At 42.8% G+C, this 22346-nt stretch overlaps 1 protein-coding gene across 1 annotated transcript in view; it reads right to left on the reverse strand.

The window, feature by feature from the left end:
• Positions 1-863: 863 nt before the first annotated feature.
• Positions 864-22346, reverse strand: part of LSM1 (LSM1 homolog, mRNA degradation associated) — a gene marked incomplete at both ends in the record, with an annotated part of 28691 nt that continues 7208 nt past the window's right edge. Inside the window, 2 exons of the mRNA XM_080710583.1 lie at positions 864-1034; positions 17140-17255. Of these exons, the coding sequence (XP_080566709.1) occupies positions 864-1034; positions 17140-17255 (287 nt within the window). The remainder of the gene's footprint in view (positions 1035-17139; positions 17256-22346) is intronic.

Genomic DNA, 22346 nt, shown 5'->3' on the forward strand with positions numbered 1-22346 from the left:
AAGGGCCTAAGTAGCTGAGGCTGGCCGTTAACCGGGATCCTTGGTCTAAGCCTCTCAAATGCTGAGATTACAAGTGTGCGCCACTACGCCTGGCTCCCATCCCTAATTTTTATTATTTTTATTTATTTTTTATTTTTTTGGTGTTACTGGAGGTGGAACCCAGAGGCTTTCTACCTCCGGGCTATACTCCCAGACCCATTTTATATTTTATTTGGAAACAGGGTCTCATTAAGTTGCTGAGAGCCTCACTAAGTAGCTGAGGCTGGCTTCGAACCTGTGCGATCCTTCTGTCTCAGCCTCCCAAGCGCGGGGATTACAAGCGTGTGCCACCACACCCGGCTATTCTTTATTTTTAAACAGGTTCTCACTCACTGAGTGAAAGGCCTCACTAAATAAATGAGGCCATCCGCAAACTGAGATCTTCCTATCTCAGCCTCCCAAATGCTGGGATTACAAACCTGCGCCACCACACCCAGCTTGAGTAGAAACAATTTTGTCCATTCATTGAAGGCAACTTTACACCTAAGAAATAATATGACAGTTCTGAGATTCTATTTTATTTACAAGTAAATGAAAAATGTCCCTGTAAACTCCAATTTGGGATAAGAAAAGCAATATAAAGACATAGGTGCAGGCTCCAGAGTGATGTGTGCGTGATGAGTCCATTTCACTGTTTCTCTAAACAATGATTTTGTTATTTAAAAAAACAAACTCCCACATAATTTCTTCATGTTTTATGTGTCAAAGTATTAAAAAATGATTTTTCCAGATTCTAGTCTGGTCAAATGTGAGGTGACCATGATGTCATGTTCATTCAGCGACAGCCACTACATTCCAGGAGCAGCTGCCTCAAGTCAAAGGACTTAATATTCATCAAGAGTATCTGCTCGAGGAATGGAAAGACCCCGATCTTTGAGGGCTTGAACTTTCAGCTTCTCTGCTTCCAGCTTGGTCTGCTGTTCCACCCTCTGTTCTTCGAGAATTTCTTCAATAGATACTTGCTGGAGGGGTGTGTCGCTCTCCTTTTCCAAGTCCTGTAAGACAGGCAAACTTCCCATGAATACCAAGAATAGAAAAACTTATAAGCCGGGTGTGGTGGTGCATGCTTGTAATTCCAGCATATGGGAGGAGGCAGAGACAGGAGGATAACAGTTCCCCAACAGCCTCAACTACTTAGTGAAACAGTTTGCAACTCAGTGAGACCATGTTTAAAAAAAAATTTTAAGGAAAAAAATAGGACTAGGTAGGGGTGTAGCTCAGAGGTAGAATGCCCCTAAGTTGCATCCCCAGTACCACCACCACCAAAGGAAAAAAAAAAAAGGAAAAAGAAAATAACTGTGACAGAAAGTTTTTTTTTAATGGCAAATAGATATATGTTTTTATTGAATCTTAATGAAAGTATTATACATAAAGCTTGTAGTTTATAGTTAAGGTAATGCTCATAGGGAATCTTATGTTTGAAAATCCAATGCAGAAAAAAAATCTTAAGATATTAGAAAAAGAACAATAAATCAAAGAGAGAAAGTAGAAATCTGTAAAAAGCCCGATAACTAAAAGTTTCTTTTTTTGATTAATGGGTAAACAGAATGTAGTTTATTTAACAATAAAAGGGAATGAAATATTGTTATATGCTACAACATGGAAGAAATAGCTGGTAACACAACTACAGAATACATATTTGGAATATGGTAATAAGGATCATCAGTGTGTATAGCAAAGCTTTAGGTTATCCAAAATTCCACATTAGTCAGGACTACCTTTGTATTAGTCAGGGATTAACTAGTCTTTAGAACAAAATTATTAGGGCTGCTTATAGACAACTATCTCTCCAGGTATAGAGAATCCCAGAAAGATACTAAGGCTAAGATGACTTTATTTATTTTTGAGATACTGGGGATTGAACTCAGGACCTCGTGCATGCTAGGTAAATACTCTACCACGGAGCTACATCCCAGCCCAAGATGCCTTTAGATAAGTTTTTTGTTTTTTTGGTACTAGGGATTGGACCCAGGGGCACTCTACCACTGAGCTATACCCTCAGCCCTATTTTATTTTTTTATTTTGAAACAGGATCTTGCTAGTCGTGGTGGTGCATTCCTGTAATGCCAGTACTTGGAAGGCTGACACAGAAGGATTGGATCGGAGGTTTGAGGACAGCCTCAGCAATGTAGGGCGACTCAACAACCTAGTAAGACCCTATTTCAAAACGAAACAAAACAAACCAGGGCCGGGCACGGTGGCGCATGCTTATAATCCCAGTGTTCAGGAGGCAGATATTGGAGTATCACGGTTTGGGGACAGCCTCAGCTACTTAGAGAGGCCCTTTGCAACTCGGTGAAAACCTTTTCAAAAAATAAAAGGCTAAAAAATGTGGCTGGGGGTGTAGCTCGGAGGTAGAATGCCCCTGGGTTCCATCCTCAGTACTGCAAAAACAAAAAAACAGCTGGGCGTGGTGGTGCATACTTATAATCCCAGTACTGGGGATGATGAGACAAGATGCAGGTTTGAAGCCAGTCTCAGCAACTTAGTGAGGCTCTCGGCAACCTAGTGAGACCCTGTTTCCAAATAAATAAAAATAAAATTGGAACTGGGCATGCTTATAATCCCAGTACTTGGGAGGCAGAAAGGTAAGAGTATTGCAGGTTCACAGCCAGCCTCAGCAACTTGTGAGGCTCTCCGCCAACCTAGTAAGATCTTGTTTGAAAATAAAGAATAAAAAAGGGCTGCGTGTGGCTTGGAGGTAAAATGCCTCTGGATTCAATCTACAGTACAAAAAAAAAAAAAAAAAAAGGACTGGGGTGTAGCTCAGAGGTAGAATGCCTCTGGGTTCAATTCCCAATACCAAAACCCAAAACTAAACAAAAACTCAACAAAACAAAAACTAAACAAACAAACAAACAAACAAACGAAAAATAGGACTGGGAGTGTAGGATGTCCCTGGGTTCAACCCCCAGTACAAAATAAATAAATAAATAAATAAATAAATAAATAAATAAATAAATAAATCAACAGGGAGCCGGGCGTGGTGACGCACTCTTTTAATCCCAGCATTTGGAGGCTAAGACCAAGGATCACAGTTCTTGGACAGTCTCAGCTACTTAGTGAGGGCCTCTGCAATTCAGTGAGACCCTGTTTTCAAAATAAATAATAAAAAAATTGGGCAGGGGGTGTAGCTCGGAGGTCAAATGCCTCTGGGTTCCATCCCCAGACCCACCAAAAAAAAAAAAAAAAAAAAATCAACAGGGTCTTCTCAGATGCTGACAGCTGACCTTGAATCTTCTATTCTCTAGTCTCAGTTGCCACTATCTGTACTGAGATTGCAGTTGTGTGGCACCATGCCTGCTAAATTTTGTATTTTTACATTAAAAAAATCAGTTTAGCCGGGCGTGGTGGCCCACACTTGTAATCCCCGCACTTGGGAGGCTGAGACAGGAGGATCGCACCGGTTCGAAGCCAGCCTCAGCTACTTAGTGAGGCTCTCAGCAACTTAGTGAGACCCTGTTTCCAAATAAAATCTAAAAAAGGTCTGGGAGTATAGCCCGGAGGAGAAAGCCTCTGGTTTCCACCCCCAGTACCACCAAAAAAAAAAAAAAAAAAAAAAAAAAAAAATCAGTTTAATTTAAGGAAGCCATAGCTCAGTAAGATTCAAAACTGCACTACCCTTTTCCCCTTTCCCTTGGTTTTGGTACTAGGGAATGAATGCAGGGGCACCCTACCACTGAGCTTTATCCCCAGCTTTTTTTTTTTTTTTTTGAGACAGGCTCTCACTAGATTGCCTAGGGTGAGCTGGGCATGGTGATGCATGCTTGTAATCCCAGTACTTGGGAGGCTGAGACAGGGGGGTTGCGGGTCACAGCCAGCCTCAGCTACTTAGTGAGGCCCTCTACAACTTAGTGAGATTCTGTTTCAAAATAAAGAATAAAAAAATAAGGCTGAGTTTAATTCCCAGTACCCACCCCCCCAAAAAAAAAAAACGCCTAGGCTAGCATTAAATTTTCCACCCTCATGCCTCAGCCTCCAGAGTAGCTGGAATTACAGGCATGAGTTACCTTACCTGACTCCCTATTTCTCTGAAGTCCATAAAGTATAACACAAGGCTCGCTCTTTTCTTTCTTTCTTTCTTTCTTTCTTTCTTTCTTTCTTTCTTTCTTTCTTTCTTTCTTTCTATTTCCTTTCTTCTTTCTCTCTCTCTCTCTCTCCCTCCCTCTCTTCCTCCTTTCTCTCTTCCTCTCTCCCTCTCTCTCCCTTTCTCTCTTTCTTTCTTGACCAGGGATGGAACTCAGGAGCATTCTACCTCTGAGCTACACCCCCAGCCCTATTTTTTTAGGCTTTAAAATTTTGAAACAGGGTCTCACTGAGTTGCAAAGGGCCTTGCTAAGTAGTTGAGGGCTGTGATTCTTTGGTCTCAGCCTCCCAAATGCTGGGATTACAAGAGTGTGCCACCATGCCTGGCTTTTTTTTTTTTTTTTTGGTGGGTCTGGGGATGGAACCCAGGGACATTTGACCCCCTGCCCTACTTTTTATTCTTTATTTTGAAACAGGGTCTCCTTAAGTTGCAGAGGGCCTAAGTAGCTGAGGCTGTTCATGAACCTAGATCCTCCTGTCTCTGTCTCTCAAATGCTGGATTACAGGCATGTACCGTCATGGCTGGCTGGACTTTTCTTACCACTATGCTAACAATTCGATAGAAAACCTCAGCAGACCACTAGTTATCAAACCAGTTTAGCCCCAAAGTATTTCTCCACTATTTTATTTTTTATTTTTTGCTGAACTAGGGAATGAACTCAGGGAAATTCTACCTATGAGATACACCCTCAGTTTTTTTTTTTTTTTTTGGTACTGGGGTTGGAACCCAAGGGCATTCTACCTCCCAGCTACACCCCCAGCCCTATTTCTTATTACTTTTTTATTTTTTACTTTTGGTGGTACTGGGGTTCCTGGAAACCCTTATATCTCTGGGCTACACTCCAGACACCTATTTTTTAATATTTTTTATTTGGAAACAGGGTCTCTTAAGCCAGCAAGGCTGGCTTTGAGCCTGTACAATCCTCCTGTCTCTGCCTCCCAAGCGTGGGGATTACAAGCCTGCGCCACCACGCCCAGCGTTTATTCTTTATTTTGAAACAGTCTCACTAAGCTGTTGTAGCTGAGGCTGGCTGTGAACATGCAATCTTCCTGTCTCAGCCTTCCAAGTACTGGGATTATACGCTTGTGCCACCACACCTGTCTTTTCTTATTTTGAAATGGGTCTTGATAGGTTGATTTAAGTCTCACTACTTGTTGAAGCTGCCCTCAAACCAGCAATCCTTCTGTCTTGGCCTCCCATGTACTGAGATACAGGTGTGTGCCAACATGCCTGCTTTCACTATTTTAATTAAAAATTTTTTGCTTGCAAAATAATATAGTGGTGTACAGCTGTAATCCCAGTACTTGGGAAGCTGAGACAGGAGGATTGCAGGTTCTAGGCCAGTTTCAGCAATTTAGCAAGACTCTCAGCAACTTAGTTAGATACTGCTTTAAAATAAAAAGGGATAGAGCCAGGCATGGTGTTGCACGCTTGTAATCCCAGCATTTGGAAGGCTGAGACAGGAGGACCATTCATGGCCAGCCTCAGCTACTTAGTGAGGACCTTTGCAATTTTATTTTCTATCAAAATAAAGAATAAAAAATGGGGCTGGAGGTGGAGCTCAGAGATAGAATGTCCCTGGGTTCCATGCTCAGTACCACCACCAAAAAAAAAAAAAAAAAAAAAAGTTGGGCATGTACCTCGAAAGTAGACCTGTTTCTGGGTTCAGTCCTGGGTATCATAATAAATAAATAAATAAATATAGCTGGGCATGATGGTGCACACTTGTAATCCCAATACTTGGAGGTTAAGACAGGAGGATCACTGGTTTGTGGCTAGCCTCAGCTACTTAGTGAGACCCTCTTTCAAAATAAAGAATAAAAGAAGCCAGGAGTGGTGGTCCAGGCTTGTAACCCCCGCGCTTGGGAGGCTGAGACAGGAGGATTGCACAGATTTGAAGCCAGCCTCAGCTACTTAGTGAGACCCTGTTTCCAAATAAAAATATAAAAATAGGTCTGGGAGTATAGCCCAGAGGTAGAAAGCCCCTGGGTTCCACCCTCAGTACCACCAAAAAAAAAAAAAAAAAAAAAAAAGAATAAAAGCCGGGCATGGTGGTGGCGCATGTAATCCCAGCATTTGGGAGGCTGAGACAGGAGGATCTGGGTTCGCCACCAGCCTCAGGTACTTAGGCCCTCCCGCAACTTAGTGAGACCTTGTTTGAAAATAAAGAATAAAAAATCGGGTTGGGAATGTAGCTCAGAGGTTGAATGCCTCTAGGTTCCATCCCTAGTATTGGGGGAAAAAAAATAGGGCTAGGGGGTGTAGCTTGGCAGATAGAATGCCCTTGGGTTCAATTCCCAGTACGGAAAAAAAAAAATTGTTTTACTTATTTCAAAAATAAATGTTAAGCCAGACGTGGTGGTGCACAATTCAGGATTTTTGGGAGGTTGAAATAGGAGGACTGTGATGTGCAGCCAGCCTCTACTTAGTAAGGCCCTTTGCAACTCAGTGAGACCCTGTTTCAAAAATAAAAATAGGGTTGGGGGTGGAGCTTGGAGGTAGAATGCCCCTGGGTTCCATTCCCCAGTATGGCAAAAACAAACAAAACAAAGCAACAACAACAACCCAAAACAAACCTAACTTTAAGAAAATGTTATTATTTTTGCCGGGTGTGGTGGCGCACGCTTGTAATCCCAGCATTTGGGAGGCAGGGACCAGAGGGTGGTTCACAGACAGCCTCAGCTACTTAGTGAGGCCCGGTTTCAAAAAAAAAAAAAAAAAAAAAAAAAAATAGGACAGGGGCTGTAGCTCGGAGGTTGAATGCCCCTGGGTTCCATCCCCAGACCCGAAAAAAAAAGTTATTATTTTTATTTATTTTTGTTGTACTGGGGATTGAACCTAGGGCATTCTACCTCCAAGCTATATCCCTAACCCTATTTTTATTTTTATTATTATTATTATTTTTGGTGGTACTGGGGTTCCTGGAAGCCCTTCTTCCTCCGGGCTACACTCAGACCTATTTTATATTTTTGAAACAGGGTCTCTTACGCCAGCACGGCTGGCTTCGAACCTGCGCGATCCTCCTGTCTCCGCCTCCCAAGCGCGGGGATTACAAGCGTGCGCCACCACGCCCGGCCTCCTATTTTTATTTTTTATATTTTGTGGTACTGGAGCATTGAACCCTGAGCATTCTACTTTTGAGCTACACCCCTAGTCCTATTTTTATTCTTTCTTTATTTTTTGGTCCTGGGGATGGAACCCAAGGGCACTTTACCTCTGAGGTACTCTCAGCCCTATTTTTTATTCTTTATTTTTGAAAAAGGGTCTGACGCCACCATGCCTGGCGTTTTTATTCATTGCTTTAAAACAGGGTCTCCCAGCCGGGCATGGTGGCGCACGCTTGTAATCCCCACGCTTGGGAGGCTGAGACAGGAGGATCGCACAGGTTCGAAGCCAGCCTCAGCTACTTAGTGAGGCTTTCAGCAACTTAGCGAGACCCTGTTTCCAAATAAAATATAAAAAAGGTCTGGGAGTATAGCCTGGAGGTAGAAAGCCTCTGGGTTCTACACCTAGTACCACCAAAAAAAAAAAAAAAAAAAAAAGAAAACAGGGTCTCCCTAAGTTGTGGAGGACCAAAGTAGTTGAGGCTGGCCAGGACCCTGTGATCATCCTGTTTTAGCCTCCCAGGTACTGGGATTATTAGCTTACACCACCATGCTGGGTTATTTATTTATTTATTTATTTGCGGTACTGGGGATATAACTCAGGGGCATTCAACCTCCGAGCTATACCCCCTGTCCTATTTTTTATTGTTTTAAACAGGGTCTCACTAAATTGCAGAGGGCCTCAATAAGTAGTTGAGGCTGTAGTGATCTTCTGGTCTCAGCCTCCCTAATGCTGGGATTACAAGAGTGCAACAAGACGCCCAGCTTATTCTTTATTTTGAAACAGGGTCTCACTAAGTTGTGAGGCCTCACTAAGTAGCTGAGGCTCTTCTTGAACCTATGATCCTGTGTCAGCCTCCCAAATACTGGGATTACACGTATGCACCACAACACCCAACCTCATTCTGTTTTTGTAACTCAGAAAGCCTATACAAAGTATTTCAGTTTCTTATCTTGCTTTATCCCTTCAATGATAAGGTTTGGAAAGGCACTGACACATACATAAACTCTGCAGATGTTCCAGCCTGATACTAACTGTCACATGCTACCAAGGTCTCAGAACAGCAGGCACTGTCAGATGGAGCACTGTCACTAGAGAGATTAGAAGGAAAGCCACACAAATTACATAAGCCATCCCTGCCCTGGGTCAAACGTTAACAGCACTCAGCAAAATACACACCATTGTTTAAACCACTGGGTAGCAACTGGAGGGAAGACAGTGTTCTGCTTCCCAAGAAACAGTTAATTACCTAATGCTATGTACATCATCATAGTTGAGGCGGGACCCATAGACTTCTTTAAGCAATCTTAGTAATGTCTACAGAATCTAAAAGATTTCTGGGAAGCTGGGCGTGGTGACCCAACTCTGTAATTCCAATACTTGACTAAGACAGTAAGATACCAGGTTCAAGGATAGCTTCAGGAATTTAGAGAGACCCTGTTTCAAAAAAAAAAAAAAAAAAAAAAAAAAAAAAAAAAAAGGCTAGGTGTGTGGCATAGGCTATAATCCTAGTATTTGGGAGACTGAGACAGGGCTGGGGGGGTGTTCAGTGGTAGGACAACTAACTCTGGGTTCAATTCACAACACCACTAAAAAAAAAAAAAAAAAAAGCAGCTGGGTGTGGTGGCCCACACTTGTAATTCCAGCCCTTAGGTGGCTAAAGCAGGAGGATGCCAGCCTGAGGCAACTTGGTGAGGCCCTCCACAATTTCATGAGACCCTATTTCAAAATAAAAGAATAAAACCTTTTAATCCATGAGCAGACTACTGCATAGTCCTTTTCCAGCCCTCATCTGCTACTAGGTGCTTTTTCCTTTTCTTTTTTTGTTTTGTGGTACTGAGGATTGAATCTGTGTGCCCTATATTTTTATTCTTTATTTTGAAACAGGATCTCACTGAGTTGCAAAGAGCCTCACTAAGTAGCTGAAGATGTCCACAAACCACAATCTTCCGGTCTCAGCCTCCCAAATGCTGGGATTACAAGTGTGCGTCACCATGCCCAGCTAAATTTTTTTTTTTGTGGTACTGGGGATGGAACTCACTGACATTCTACCTCCAAGCTACACCTCCAGCCCTTTATTTTTATTCTTGAAACAGGGTCTCACTGAGTTGTAAAGAGCCTCATAGCTGAGGCTGTCCACGAACCACGATCCTCCTGTCTCAGCTTCCCATATACTGGGATTACAAGCGTATGACACCATGCCTGACAGAATTTTTATTTTGAAAGGGTCTCTTCAAGTTATGTGCTGGCCTGAAATTTACAATCCCCACTTCAGCCTCCCAAGTATTAGGTGCTTTTTTTTTTTTTTTTTTTCCAGTACTGGGGATGTAACCCAGGGGCATTGTACCTCTGAGCTATACCCCCAGCCAATGTTTTAGTCTTTTTATTTATTCTTTCGTTATTTTGTGGTATTGGGGGTGGAACCTAGGGGCTTTTTTATTTCCAGCTATACTCCCAGACCCATTTTATACTTTACTTGGAAACAGGGTCTCACTCAGTTGCTGAGAGCCTCACTGAGTACCTGAGGCTGGCTTTGAACCTGTGTGGTCTTCCTGTCTCAGCCTCCAAGCACAGGGATCATAAGCGTGTGCCACCACGCCCAGCAGTATTAAGTGCTTTCTTTCTTTCTTTCTTTTTTTTTTTTTTGGTGGTACTGGGGGTGGAACCCAGAGGCTTTCTACCTCCAGGCTATACTCCCAGACCTATTTTATATTTTATTTGGAAACAGGGTCTCACTAAGTTGCTGAGAGCCTCACTAAGTAGCTGAGGCTGGCTTCGAACCTGTGCGATCCTCCTGTTTCAGCCTCCCAAGTGCGGGGATTACAAGCGTGCGCCACCACGCCGGCTAGGTGCTTTATTTCAACCTTTACATAACACAAGATGACTTGTCTGCTGTTTAACCATAACAGAAATAATAAACTGAGTTGGGCATGGCGGGGCATGCTTGTAATCCCAGTACTTGGGAGACTGAGACCAGAGGACTGCAGGTTTGATGACAGCCTAAGCAAGGGAGATGCTTATCAACCTAGTGAGACCCAGTTTCAAAATAAAAATCGGGATGGGGGAGCATAGCTCAAAGGTATAAAGGTAGAATGTACCAGGTTCAATCCCCAGTAACACACACACACACACACACACACACACACACACACACACACACATCCAAACAAAACAGCCAGGCATGGTGGCACACCCTTGTAATCCCAGTGTTTGGGAGGCTGAGACAGGAGGTTCGCACAGGTTCGAAGCCAGCCTCAGCTATTAGTGAGGCTCTCAACAACTTAGTGAGACCCTGTTTCCAAATACAAGTATAAAATAGGTCTGGGAGCCACTGGGTCCTACCCCCATACCCCCCAAAAAAAGAAAGAAAAGAAAAAAATACAAACAAACAAAAAAAGGAATGATAAACTTATTCTAGTGTACCAATCACAAAAGTATTTAATAAGCTGGGTGTGGTGGCACCAGATTGTAATCCTAGTACTTGAGAGGCAGAGACAGGAAAATTACAGGTTCAAGCAACTTAGTGAGGCCCTCAGCTACTTAGTAAGACCCAGTTTGTTTGTCTCTCTCTCTCTCTCTCTCTCTCTCTCTCTCTCTCTCTCTCTCTCTCTCTCCCTCCCTCCCTCCCTCCCTCCCTCCCTCCCTTCCTTCCTTTCTCTTTCTTTCTTTTCTCTCTCTCCCCCCCTTTTTTTTTGGTCATACTGGGGATGGAACCCAGGGGCATTCTACTTCTGAGAGACACCCCCAACCCTATTTTTTAAAAAAATTATTTATTTTGAAACAGGGTCTGAGTTGCAAACTCACCATGCCTGGCCCAAGTTTCAAAATAAAAAATAAACCCGGGTGTGGTGGCGCATGCTTGTAATCTCAGCATTTGGAAGGCTAAGACAGGAGGATCGTGGTTCATCAACAACCTCAGCTACTTAGTGAGGCCCTTCGCAACTCAGTGAGACCCTGTTTCAAAATAAAAAATAAAAATGGGGCTAGGGGTGTAGCTCAGAGATAGAATTCTCCTGGATTCATCCCTAGTACTTAAAAAGAAAAAGGGCTGGGGGTGTAGCCCAGAGGTAGAATGCCTCTGGGTTCAATTCTCAGTATCATCAAAAAAATTTTTTTTGTGTGTGGTACTGGGGATTGAGTCCCAGAGGCATTCTACCTTTGAGCTATACCCCAGCTCTTTTATATTTATATACATACATACATATATCTACCTATCTATCTATTTTTTGTGGTGCTGGGGATGGAATCCAGGGGTATTCTACCTCTGAGCTATACTCCTAGCCCTATTTTTATTCTTTATTTTGAAACAGGGTCTTGCTAAGTTGTGGAGGGCCTCAGTAGCTGAGGCTGGCCGGGAACCTGTAATTCTCCTGTCTCAGTCTACCAAGTACTGGGATTAAAAGTGTGTGCCATCACACCTAGCTAGGAAACATTTTTTGTGTGTGTGGTTTTGGGGTTGGAACCCAGAGGCATTCTACCTCCAAACTACACCCCCAGCACTACTTTTTATTCTTTATTTTGAAACAAGGACTCATTGAATTGTAAAAGGCTTTACTAAGTAACTGAGGCTCTCTGCAAACCATGATCCTCCTATCTCAGCCTCCCAAATGCAGGGATTACAAGTGTGAGCCACCACGCCGGGCTTTATTTTTATTTTTTTTTAAAACAGAGTCTCTCTTACCCAGGCATGGTGATGCAGGTTTGTAATCCCAGGCTTGGGAAGCTGAGACAGGAGGATCTCACAGGTTTGAAGCCAGCCTCAGCTACTTAGTGGCTCTCAGCAACTTAGACTGTTTCCAAACAAATTATAAAATAGGGTTGGAGGTGTAGCCTGGAGGTTTAAAGCCCATGGGCTCACCCCTCCCCCTGCCAGTACCACCCCCCCAACACACACAAACCAACCAAACAAACAAAAAACAAAACAAACAAACAAAAAAAAAACGAGGGTCTCTTCTGAGCTTTCCAAGTACTGGGATTACAGGTATGCACCACTATGCCTGGCTTTTTTTTTAACATATAAAAAAGTGGTATTTTGCCCGCTGTGGTGGCGCACACTTGTAATCCCTGCACTTGGGAGGCTGAGACAGGAGGATCGCACAGGTTCGAAGCCAGCCTCAGCTACTGAGTGAGGCTCTCAGCAATGTAGTGAGACCCTGTTTCCAAATAAAATATAAAATAGGTCTGGGAGTGTAGCCTCTGGGTTCCAGCCCCTTGGACAGTACTGATACTTTTGTATGTTATGTTACTTCTAGCTGTTTCCAACATAAGGACTATGAACCAACATGACCCTGGCAGAATTATCTCCTTGCTTTCTCAAATGACAGAAAAAAATAGCTAGTACCAAACCACTGTACTCAGAAGGATTTTGTAAACTGAATTAAGATGTGGCTATGTATTTGGAAACTTTACTGAAAACATTTCCCTCTGTCTCTCTCTTTCTTGGTATTGGGGATTGAATTCAGGGACATTCTACCTCTGAGCTATATCCTTAGCCTTATTTATCTATTTTTTGTGGTACTGGTGATTGACCCCAGGGACATTCTTATACTAGTCTCAGCATTTCTTTCTTTCTTTTTTTTTTTTTTCGCGGGTCTGGGGATGAAACCCAGAGGCATTTGACGTCCGAGCTACACCCCCTGCCCTATTTTTTATTCTTTATTTTGAAACCGGGTCTCACTGAGTTGCGGAGGGCCTCACTAAGTAGCTGAGGCTGTCCACAAACCGCGATCCTCCAGGTCTCAGCCTCCGGAATGCTGGGATTACAAGCGTGCACCACCACGCCCGGCTAGCATTTCTTTCTTTCTTTCCTATTTATTTATTTATTTATTTATTTATTTATTTATTTATTTATTTATTTTTGCGGGTCTGGGGATGGAACCCAGGGGCATTCAACTACCGATCTACATCCCCTACCTTATTTTTTATTCTTTTTATTTTATTTTATTTTTTTCTTTGGTGGTACTGGGGGTAGAACCCAGAGGCTTTCTACCTCCAGGCTATACTCCCAGACCTATTTTATATTTTATTTGGAAACAGGGTCTCACTAAGTTGCTGAGAGCCTCACTAAGTAGCTGAGGCTGGCTTTGAACCTGTGCAATCCTCCTGTCTCAGCCTCCTAAGCGCGGGGATTACAAGCATGCACCACCACACCCGGCTCTTTATTCTTTATTTTATTTTTTGGTGGTACTGGGGATGGAAACCTTCTACCTCTGGGCTACACTCACAGACCTATTTATTTATTTATTTTTTTTTGGTGGTACTGAGGTTCCTGGAAGCCCTTCTACCTCTGGGCTACACTCCCAGACCTATTTTTTTATATTTTTTACTTGGAAACAGGGTCTCTCCGCCTCCCAAGCACCGGAATTACAAGCATGTGCCACTACGCCTGCTCAAGCACCGGAATTACAAGCATGTGCCACTACGCCTGCTCTCCCAGACCTATTTTATATTTTTATTTGGAAACAGGGATTCTTAAGCCAGCGAGGCTGGCTTCTAACCTGTGAGATCCTCCTGTCTCCACCTCCCAAGCACTGGAATTACAAGCATGTGCTACCACACCCGGCTTTTAATCTTTAGGACTGGGTCTCACTAAGTTGTGGAGGGCTTTACTAAGTAGCTGAGGCTGTCCATGAACCACGATCCTCCAAGTCTCAGCCTCCCAATTGTTGGGGTTACAAGCTTGCACCAATGCCCGGCAGTAGCATTTCTTACTTTGAAACTGGGTTTCACTAAGTTGTGGAGGACCTAAGTTGCTGATGAGGCTGGCTGTGAACCTGCGATCCTCATGTCTCAGCTTCCCAAGTACTAGGATTACAGGTGTGTGCACCATGCCCAATTCTTATTTTTTGTTTTGAAAAAGGGTCTCAGAAATTTGCTGAGAGTTTTGCTGAAGCTGTCCTGGAATCTGTGATCCTTCTGTTTTAGCCTCTCAAGTACTGGGATTACAGGTTTGCACTATCATGGCCAGCTATTGAAAACATACATTTATTTATTTATTTACTCAAGAACATTCTACCCCTGAGTTATACACCCAGGCCTTTTAATATTTTTTGTTTTAACACAAGGTCTTGCTAGGTTAATGAGAATATCATACTAAATTGTGGGGGCTGGATTGAAACTTGTGATCCCTCTGTCTCAGCCTCCCAAGTACTGGAATTACAGGCATGTTTCACCAGGCCTGGTGAAAACTTTTACAATTTTTTTTTTTTTTTTTTTTTTTTTTTGTGATACGGGGTGGGTGTGGAACTCAGGGGCTTTCTACCTCTGGGCTACACTCCAAGCCCTATTTTATAATTAATTTATAAACAGGGTCTCACTAAGTTGCCGAGAGCCTCACTCAGTAGCTGAGGCTGGCTTTGAACCTGCGCGATCCTCCTGTCTCAAGCCTCCCAAGCGCTGGGATTACAAGCATATGCCACCATGCCCAGCCTAATGAAAACATTTTTTTTGTGTGTGGTACTGAGGGTGGAACCCAGGAACTACTCTTCCTCTGGGCTATACTCCCAGACCTATTTTTTATACTAAATTGCTGAGAGCCTCACTAAGTAGCTGAGGCTGGCTTCAAATTTGTGCAATCTCTTGTGTCAGCCTCCCAGGGCTGGGATTACAAGTGTGCGCCACCACACTCGGCTGTGGTGAAAACGTTTAAAAAACATAATAAAAAAGAAAAAGAGAAAACACTAGTGGTAAAAAATCAAGTCGGGCATGGTGGCACATGCTTGTAATCCCAGCACTTGGAAGGCTTGAGACAGGAGGATCTTGGTTCGCGGACAGCCTCAGCTACTTACTGAGGCCCTTTGCAACTTAGTGAGACCCTGTTTCAAAATAAAGAATAAAAAATAGGACTGGGTGTATAGCTCAGAGGTAGAATGCCCCTGGGTTCCATCCCCAGTACCTCAAAACAAAATAAATATTTTAAAAATGAGTATTTTTAATAGTTTATGTATATATTTATACATGTGTATGTATGATGTATGCATGTGTATATATGTATGTATACATACGCATACACACATATACATATGTGTGTGTGTGTGTTTTATGGTACCAAGGATTGAACCCAGGGGGATTCTATCTCTAAGCTATACCCCCAGCCCTCCTATATTTTCTTTTGTAATTATTTTATTTTTTACTTTTTTGGTGGTACTGGGGTTCCTGGAAGCCCTTCTATCTCCGGGCTACACTCCCAGACATTTATTTATTTATTTATTTATTTAATTAATTTATTTATTTTTGTGGTACTGGGGTTCCTGGAAGCCCTTCTATCTCCGGGCTACACTCCCAGACCTAGTTTATATTTTTGAAACAGGGTCTCTTACACCAGCGTGGCTGGCTTTGAACCTGCGCGATCCTCCTGTCTCCACCTCCCAAGCACGGGGATTACAAGTGTGCGCCACCACACCTGGCATATTTTTTTAATTTAGAAACAGTCTTTTAAGCCAGCGCTGCTGGCTTTGAACCTGAGCGATCCTTCTGTCTCCGCCTCCCAAGCGCGAGGATTACAAGTGTGCACCACCATGTCTGGCTAATTCTTTATTTTAAAATAGGGTCTCACTAAGTTGCAGGGGGCTTTCTGTGAACTGCAATCCTCTTGTCTTAGCCTCCCATGTATTGGGACTATATGTGTATGTGTGTGTGTGTGTGTGTGTGTGTGTGTGTGTGCGTGTGTGTGTATTTTTGCAGGTATGGGATGGAACCCAGGGGCATTAAACCTCTGAGCTACACCCCCTGCTCAATTTTTTATTCTTTATTTTGAAACAGGGTCTCACCCTCCTGAATGCTGGGATTACAAGTGTGCGCCACCACTCCCAGCTTAGTTTTATATTTATAAAGTAGTTTTCCAAAGTTTGCATGTACTTGTGTACACATACACAGATCCACAGTAGTAATACTTCAGAAGATATGATGAGATCTTTCACTGGCCAGCTGTTTTTTTTTTTGTTTTGTTTTGTTTTTGTGGTACTGGGAATGGAATTCAGAGGCATTCTTCTTCCGAGCTATACCCCCAGCCCTATTTTTTTATTCTTTATTTTGAAATGGTCTCACTGAGTTGCAAAGTGCCTCACTAAGTAGCTGAGGCTGTTTGTGAATGGTGATCCTCCTGTCTCAGCTTCCCAAATGCTGGAATGGTAAGTGTGCACAACCACATCCAGCTCCTAATTAACTTTATTTTGTGTGTGTGGTGCTCAGGATGGAACCCAGGGGCATTCTACCTCTGAGCTACACCCCCTGATCTTTTTGTTTTAAGATGGCGTCACTAGGATGCCAAGGCTAGAGTCAAACCTGCAATCCTCCTGTCTCAGCCTCCCATGTGTTGGAATTACAAGCATGTGCCACTACTTTGAAACAGGGTCTCTCTCAGTTGCTGAGACTTCCTACTTGCTAAGGCTGTTCTCAAAACCTGTGATCCTCCTTTCTTAACCATTCAAGTACTGGGATTATGGGCATGCACCACATCTGCCTGACAATATTTCTTATATTAGGTAAAAATCAATAAATATTTTGCTGATAGGACCGAAATCTTTGGGGGAGGGTATTGGAGATCAAACCCAGGTGTAATCTATGTCCAAGGTGTACTTCCAGCCCTATTTTATTTTTTGTTGTTGAAATGGCCTTGCTAGGTTGCTGAAAGTCTTGCTACATTGCTCGGACTGTCTTTGGACCTGTGATCCTCCTGTCTTAGCCTCCCAGTACTGAGATTACAGGCATGCAAATTCCCAGGTGTTGACATGAAGTTAATAACTCTCTGTAGCTTTCCTTGACTACTCATTGTAGCTTTCTTAATTTGGTGGGTGCCTGTGAGGAGCTGGGTGAAATGTGGATAATATTATTTTCCCTCTTGAAAAGACAAAAGAAACCTAGCTAGTATGAATATCAAGATCCATAGCAGCTTAATAGTTTTCACTTACTATTTCTCCTAGTAGAACCACATTTTCTCCTCTGACCACAAAAATTCCTCGAGGAATATCACCGTATTTTTTGCCCACATGAATACGCTCCACAGTCTGATGTAGTACTAAGTTAGCTATAAGTGTATAGGAAAAAAACAAAAAAAAAACAAAGATATTTAGTTCATATTACTAGGTAAAGAACCATAACTCAATTATTCAGTTATTTTGAGTAGAAAACGTTTAGGTAAACATGATTTCCAGTTTCAAACAATCTCCTATTTCACTGAGCAGGATGTGCCACTCAAGAGACTTTTAAACCATCCCAAACTAAGAATACTTGGGCTTATGTCAATGCTAACCCATGACTGAGGGCAGGAACAGGCTATGAGAAGTCAGTCCCCTTCAACGCTAACTGCTAGCTGATCACCAACCTAGATATGCAAACCTGGAAATCTGGGCCTGGGGATCCTTGGAGTGGATATGTATATATCATGATTTACTTATGATTTAGCTTTGTTTCAGGATATAGAAGTCATTTATTTTTACTTATTTATTTTTTGAAGTACTGAGGCTGGAACCCAGGGGCATTCGACCTCCAAGCCACACCCATAGCCCTGTTCTTTATTCTTTATTTTGAAACAGGGTCTCAGAGTTGCAAAGGGCCTCACTAAGTAGCTGAGGCTATCCTCGAACCACGGTCCTCCTGTCTCAGCCTCCCAAATAAGCGTGCACCACCATGCCTGGCTTATAGGAGTCATTTAAATCAATGCCAGGTCTCCATGGATCACAATACAGCAAAAACTTATTTTCTTTTTTTTGGTGGTGGAAATTTTGATGGTATTTTCTTTTTTTTTGGAGGTTTTCTACCTCCGAGCTATACTCCCAGACCCATTTTTTATATTTTATTTGGAAACAGGGTCTCACTAAGTTGCTGAGAGCCTCACTAAGTAGCTGAGGCTGGCTTCGAACCTGTGCGATCCTCTTGTCTCAGCCTCCCAAGCGCGGGGATTACAAGCGTGTGCCACCATGCCCGGCCAGCAAAAACTTATTTTTCACCTTGTAAGATAACCATACTAGCCGGGTGTGGTGGCGCACGCTTGTAATCCCCACGCTTGGGAGGCAGAGACAGGAGGATTGCGCAGGTTCGAAGCCAGCCGCGCACGCTGGTTTAGGAGACCCTGTTTCCAAATAAAAAAATGTAAAAATAGGTCTGGGAGTGTAGCCCGTAGGTAGAAGGGCTTCCAGGAACCCCAGTACCACCAAAAAAAAAAAAAAAAGATAACCATACTTTGTAATCTGAGAGTAAACCCAATATTCACTACTTAGTCTCAAGGTACTCTGATGAATTTCACTTAAAGAGTTAGAATCCTAATCTGTTAAAAATAAATATTTTATTTTAATTAGTACTACCTGTCTTACTTGAAGTAAAATAGAAATCTGTTTTTCTCTCTTATATTTGGAGGCAGGAAAGGAAACAGGTCATGAACTCCTGGTCTCAAGTGATCTTCCTGTCTTAGTCTCCCCAAGTAGGCGGGTTCTTTGTGTACCACCAAGCCTGGCTGTTTATACTGTGTGTGTGTGTGTGTGTGTGTGTGTGTGTGTGTGTGTGTGTGTGTTACTTGGGATAGAACCTAGGGGCCTTCTACCTCTGGGTTATACCCCTAGACCTATATTTTTATACATTTTATTATTTATTTGTAAGTTGTTGAGACTGAATTCGAACTTGCAACCCTCTTGTCTCAGACTCCCAAGAAAGAGAATTACATAGCATGAGCTACTATGCCTGGTTTAGGGCATTCTGAGTTTACATCCCCAGGCCCCCGCTTTTTAAATTTTGAAATGGTCTCTAAGTTGGTGAAACCAGAGTTGAATCTATGAACCTCTGGTCCCACTTCCCAAGTGTTGGGATTATGGGATTATGATGTGTTCCATCAACCTTGCTCTATTCACTCACTCACTCATTCACTCACTCATTCATGGTACTGGGGATAAGTCCTAGGGGAATTCTACCTCTGAGCTATATCCCCCAACCCTATTAGGGCCTTATTACATTGCTGAGGCTGGCCACGGACTTATAGTCCTCCTGTTTCAGCCTTCCAATTACAAACTTGGGCCACCATACCCGGTTTGATCTCTTAGTTAGTTTGTGACAAGGTCTTCTCAAACTTTTGATCTTCCTCCTTTAGCCTCTGAAGTAGGAAGAATTACATGCATGTGCCACTACACTTGGCTCTCCTGTAAAAATTTTTTTTTTTACTTTTTTTTTTTTGTGTGTGGTACTGGGGGTGGAACCCAGAGGCTTTCTACCTCTGCGCTATACTCCCAGACCTTTTTTGTATTTTATTTGGAAACAGGGTCTCACTAAGTTGCTGAGAGAGAGCCTCACTAAGTAGCTGAGGCTGGCTTCGAACCTGTGTGATCCTCCTGTCTCAGCCTCCCAAACGCAGGGATTACAAGCGTGCGCCACCACGCCCGGCAAATTTTTTTTTTTTTTTTTTGTGGTACTGGGGTGGAACCCAGGGGCTTTTCTACCTCTGGGCTATACTCCCAGACCTATTTTATACTTTATTTGGAAACAGGGTCTCACTAAGTTGCTGAGAGCCTCACTAAGTAGCCGAGGTTGGCCTCAAATCCGTGCAATCCTCCTGTCTCAGCCTTTCAAGCACTGGAATTACAAGCGTGTGCCACCACACCCAGCTTCTCCTATAATTTTTTTTTTTTTTTTTTTGCAGTTCTGGGAATAGAATTAGGGGCATTCTACCTCTGAGCTATCCTCTAGCCCTATTTTTTATTCTTATTTTGAAACAGGGTCTCACTGAGTTGCATGGGGCCTCGCTAAGTAGCTGAGACTGTTTATCTGTCCATGAACTGTGATCCTCCGGTCTCAGCCTCCCGAATGCTGACATTATAAGTGTGCACCACCACGCCTGGCTTTTATATATATATATATATATATATATATATATATATATATATATATATTTTTTTTTTTTTTGCCGGTCTGGGAATGGAACCCAGGGTATTCTACCTCTGAGTTACAATCCTTGCCCTATTTTTTTTTTTTTTCTGGTGGTACTGGGGGTGGAACCCAGAGGCTTTCTACCTCCGGGCTATACTCCCAGACCTATTTTATATTTTATTAGGAAACAGTGTCTCACTAAGTTGCTGAGGCTAGCTTTGAACCTGTGCAATCCTCCTGTCTCAGCCTCCCAAGCACGGGGATTACAAGCGTGTGCCACCATGTCCAGCTTTGCCCTATTTTTTATTCTGTATTTTGAAACAGGGTCTCACTAAGTTGCATGGGGCCTCGCTAAGTAGCCAAGGCTGTCTGCAAATCACGATCCTCCTGTCTCAGCCTCCCAAATGTTGGGATTACAAGTGTGCGCCACCACGCCCGGCTCTTCTGTAATCTTACAAGGGCTTTACTTATTTTTTCCTCGTTACCAAATTCAGTTATCTAGAAAATATCTAACAAAAATCACTGTGAACTGAGAAGTTTCCTGAAACAGAAGGAAATATAGTTTTCCTACCTTTAGAAAAACACAGAATGCAAAACAGAGATTGAGACCCCTGAATCTAATATATCCCTATATGTAAAACATTAAGCTTAATGTTCCCTATAATGCCACAGGAAATACTGGCAACTCAGCTTTCACTGAACACGGAAGGTCTACCCTCATTGTAGGAAGTATTTTGAACAGTAGTAGGACCTAATCTCAGTATACAAATGAGCAACCTTTTCAGTGGACTGAGTTTATTTCTATCATTTGGCTCCCTCTAACGGGGAAGAAAGAAATAGTCCAAAACACTGTAGTGAAAATCAGTTTTAGCTTATAAGTATATATGAAGTACATATATATAATCAGTTTAGCTTGTATATATGAGCTTGTAAGCATATAATTTTTTTTTTTTTTTTTTTTTGGGTGGTACTGGGGGTGGAACTCAGAGGCTTTCTACCTCTGGGCTATACTCCCAGACCTTTTTTTTTTATATTTTATTTGGAAACAGGGCCTCACTAGGTTGCTGAGAGCCTCACTAAGTAGCTGAGGCTGGCTTTGAACCCGTGTGATCCTCCTTTCTCAGCCTCCCAAGAGCGAGGATTACAAGTGTGCGCCACCACGCCCGGCTCGTAAGCATATAATTTTTTTTTTTTTTTTTTTTTGTGGTACTGGGGTTCCTGGAAGCCCTTCTACCTCCGGGCTACACTCCCAGACCTATTTTTACATTTTCATTTTGGAAACAGGGTCTCCTAAGCCAGCGCGCGCGGCTGTCTTTGAACCTGCGCGATCCTCCTGTCTCCGCCTCCCAAGCGCGGGGATTACAAGTGTGCGCCACCACGCCCGGCAAGCATATAATTTTTTAAAAAAATTACTGAGCTGGGCGTGATGGCGCACGCTTGTAATTCCAGTACTTCGGAGGCTGAGACAGGAGGATCAAAGGTTTGTGGTGAGCCTATGCTACTTAGTGAGGCCCTCTGTAATTTACTGAGACCCTGTTTTAAAATAAAGAATAAAAAATAGGGCTAAAGGTGTAGCTTGGAGGTAGAATGCCCCTTTAATTCCCAGTACTGCAATATGTATGTATGTATGTATGTATGTATGTATGTATGTGTGTGTGTGTATGTATGTATGTATGTATGTATTTTAGATTTTGAAGCAGTCTTGCTTGCTAAATTGTTGAGGCTGGGCTCAACCCTGTGATTCTTTTGTCTCAGCTTCCCATACTGGGATTACAAGTGTGCAACTAAACCGGGCTGGTATACAACCTTGCTTGCTTCCTTCCTTTCTTCACTTATTTTGACAGGAGCACAGAAGGCTTATTTTTGGCAGTGAGCAGCCTAAGGACAGAGCATTCAAGAGTGGACCCCATACCTTCAGAGCATAGAGCCTTCCACCAGGTGCTTGCCCTGAGATATGGCTTCTGCTTTGTCAAGACTGCACATGGTGTGTGATTAAACATGGCTTGCCCATAAGTAAATGCCAAGGACCTGGGGCCACCAATGAATTTTCTTTCTAGCTACATCCACAGGGTGGGCCATGGCCATGGCACTGCTCTGTGGTGATTTCCACTTCTGTCAAGTGTCAAAATAAAAGCATCTGCAAAGGCAACAGACTGTCCTTGAATTTCACAGTTGTAGTGAGTATACAAGCTTTTGACTCACCTAACTGTAATGTAGAAAAAGAGTTCCAGTATGCCAGACACATATAAAAATGTTGCAGATACAT

The sequence above is a fragment of the Muscardinus avellanarius genome, assembly GCF_963383645.1.
Source record: "Muscardinus avellanarius genome assembly, chromosome: 14".
Taxonomy (NCBI): domain Eukaryota; kingdom Metazoa; phylum Chordata; class Mammalia; order Rodentia; family Gliridae; genus Muscardinus; species Muscardinus avellanarius.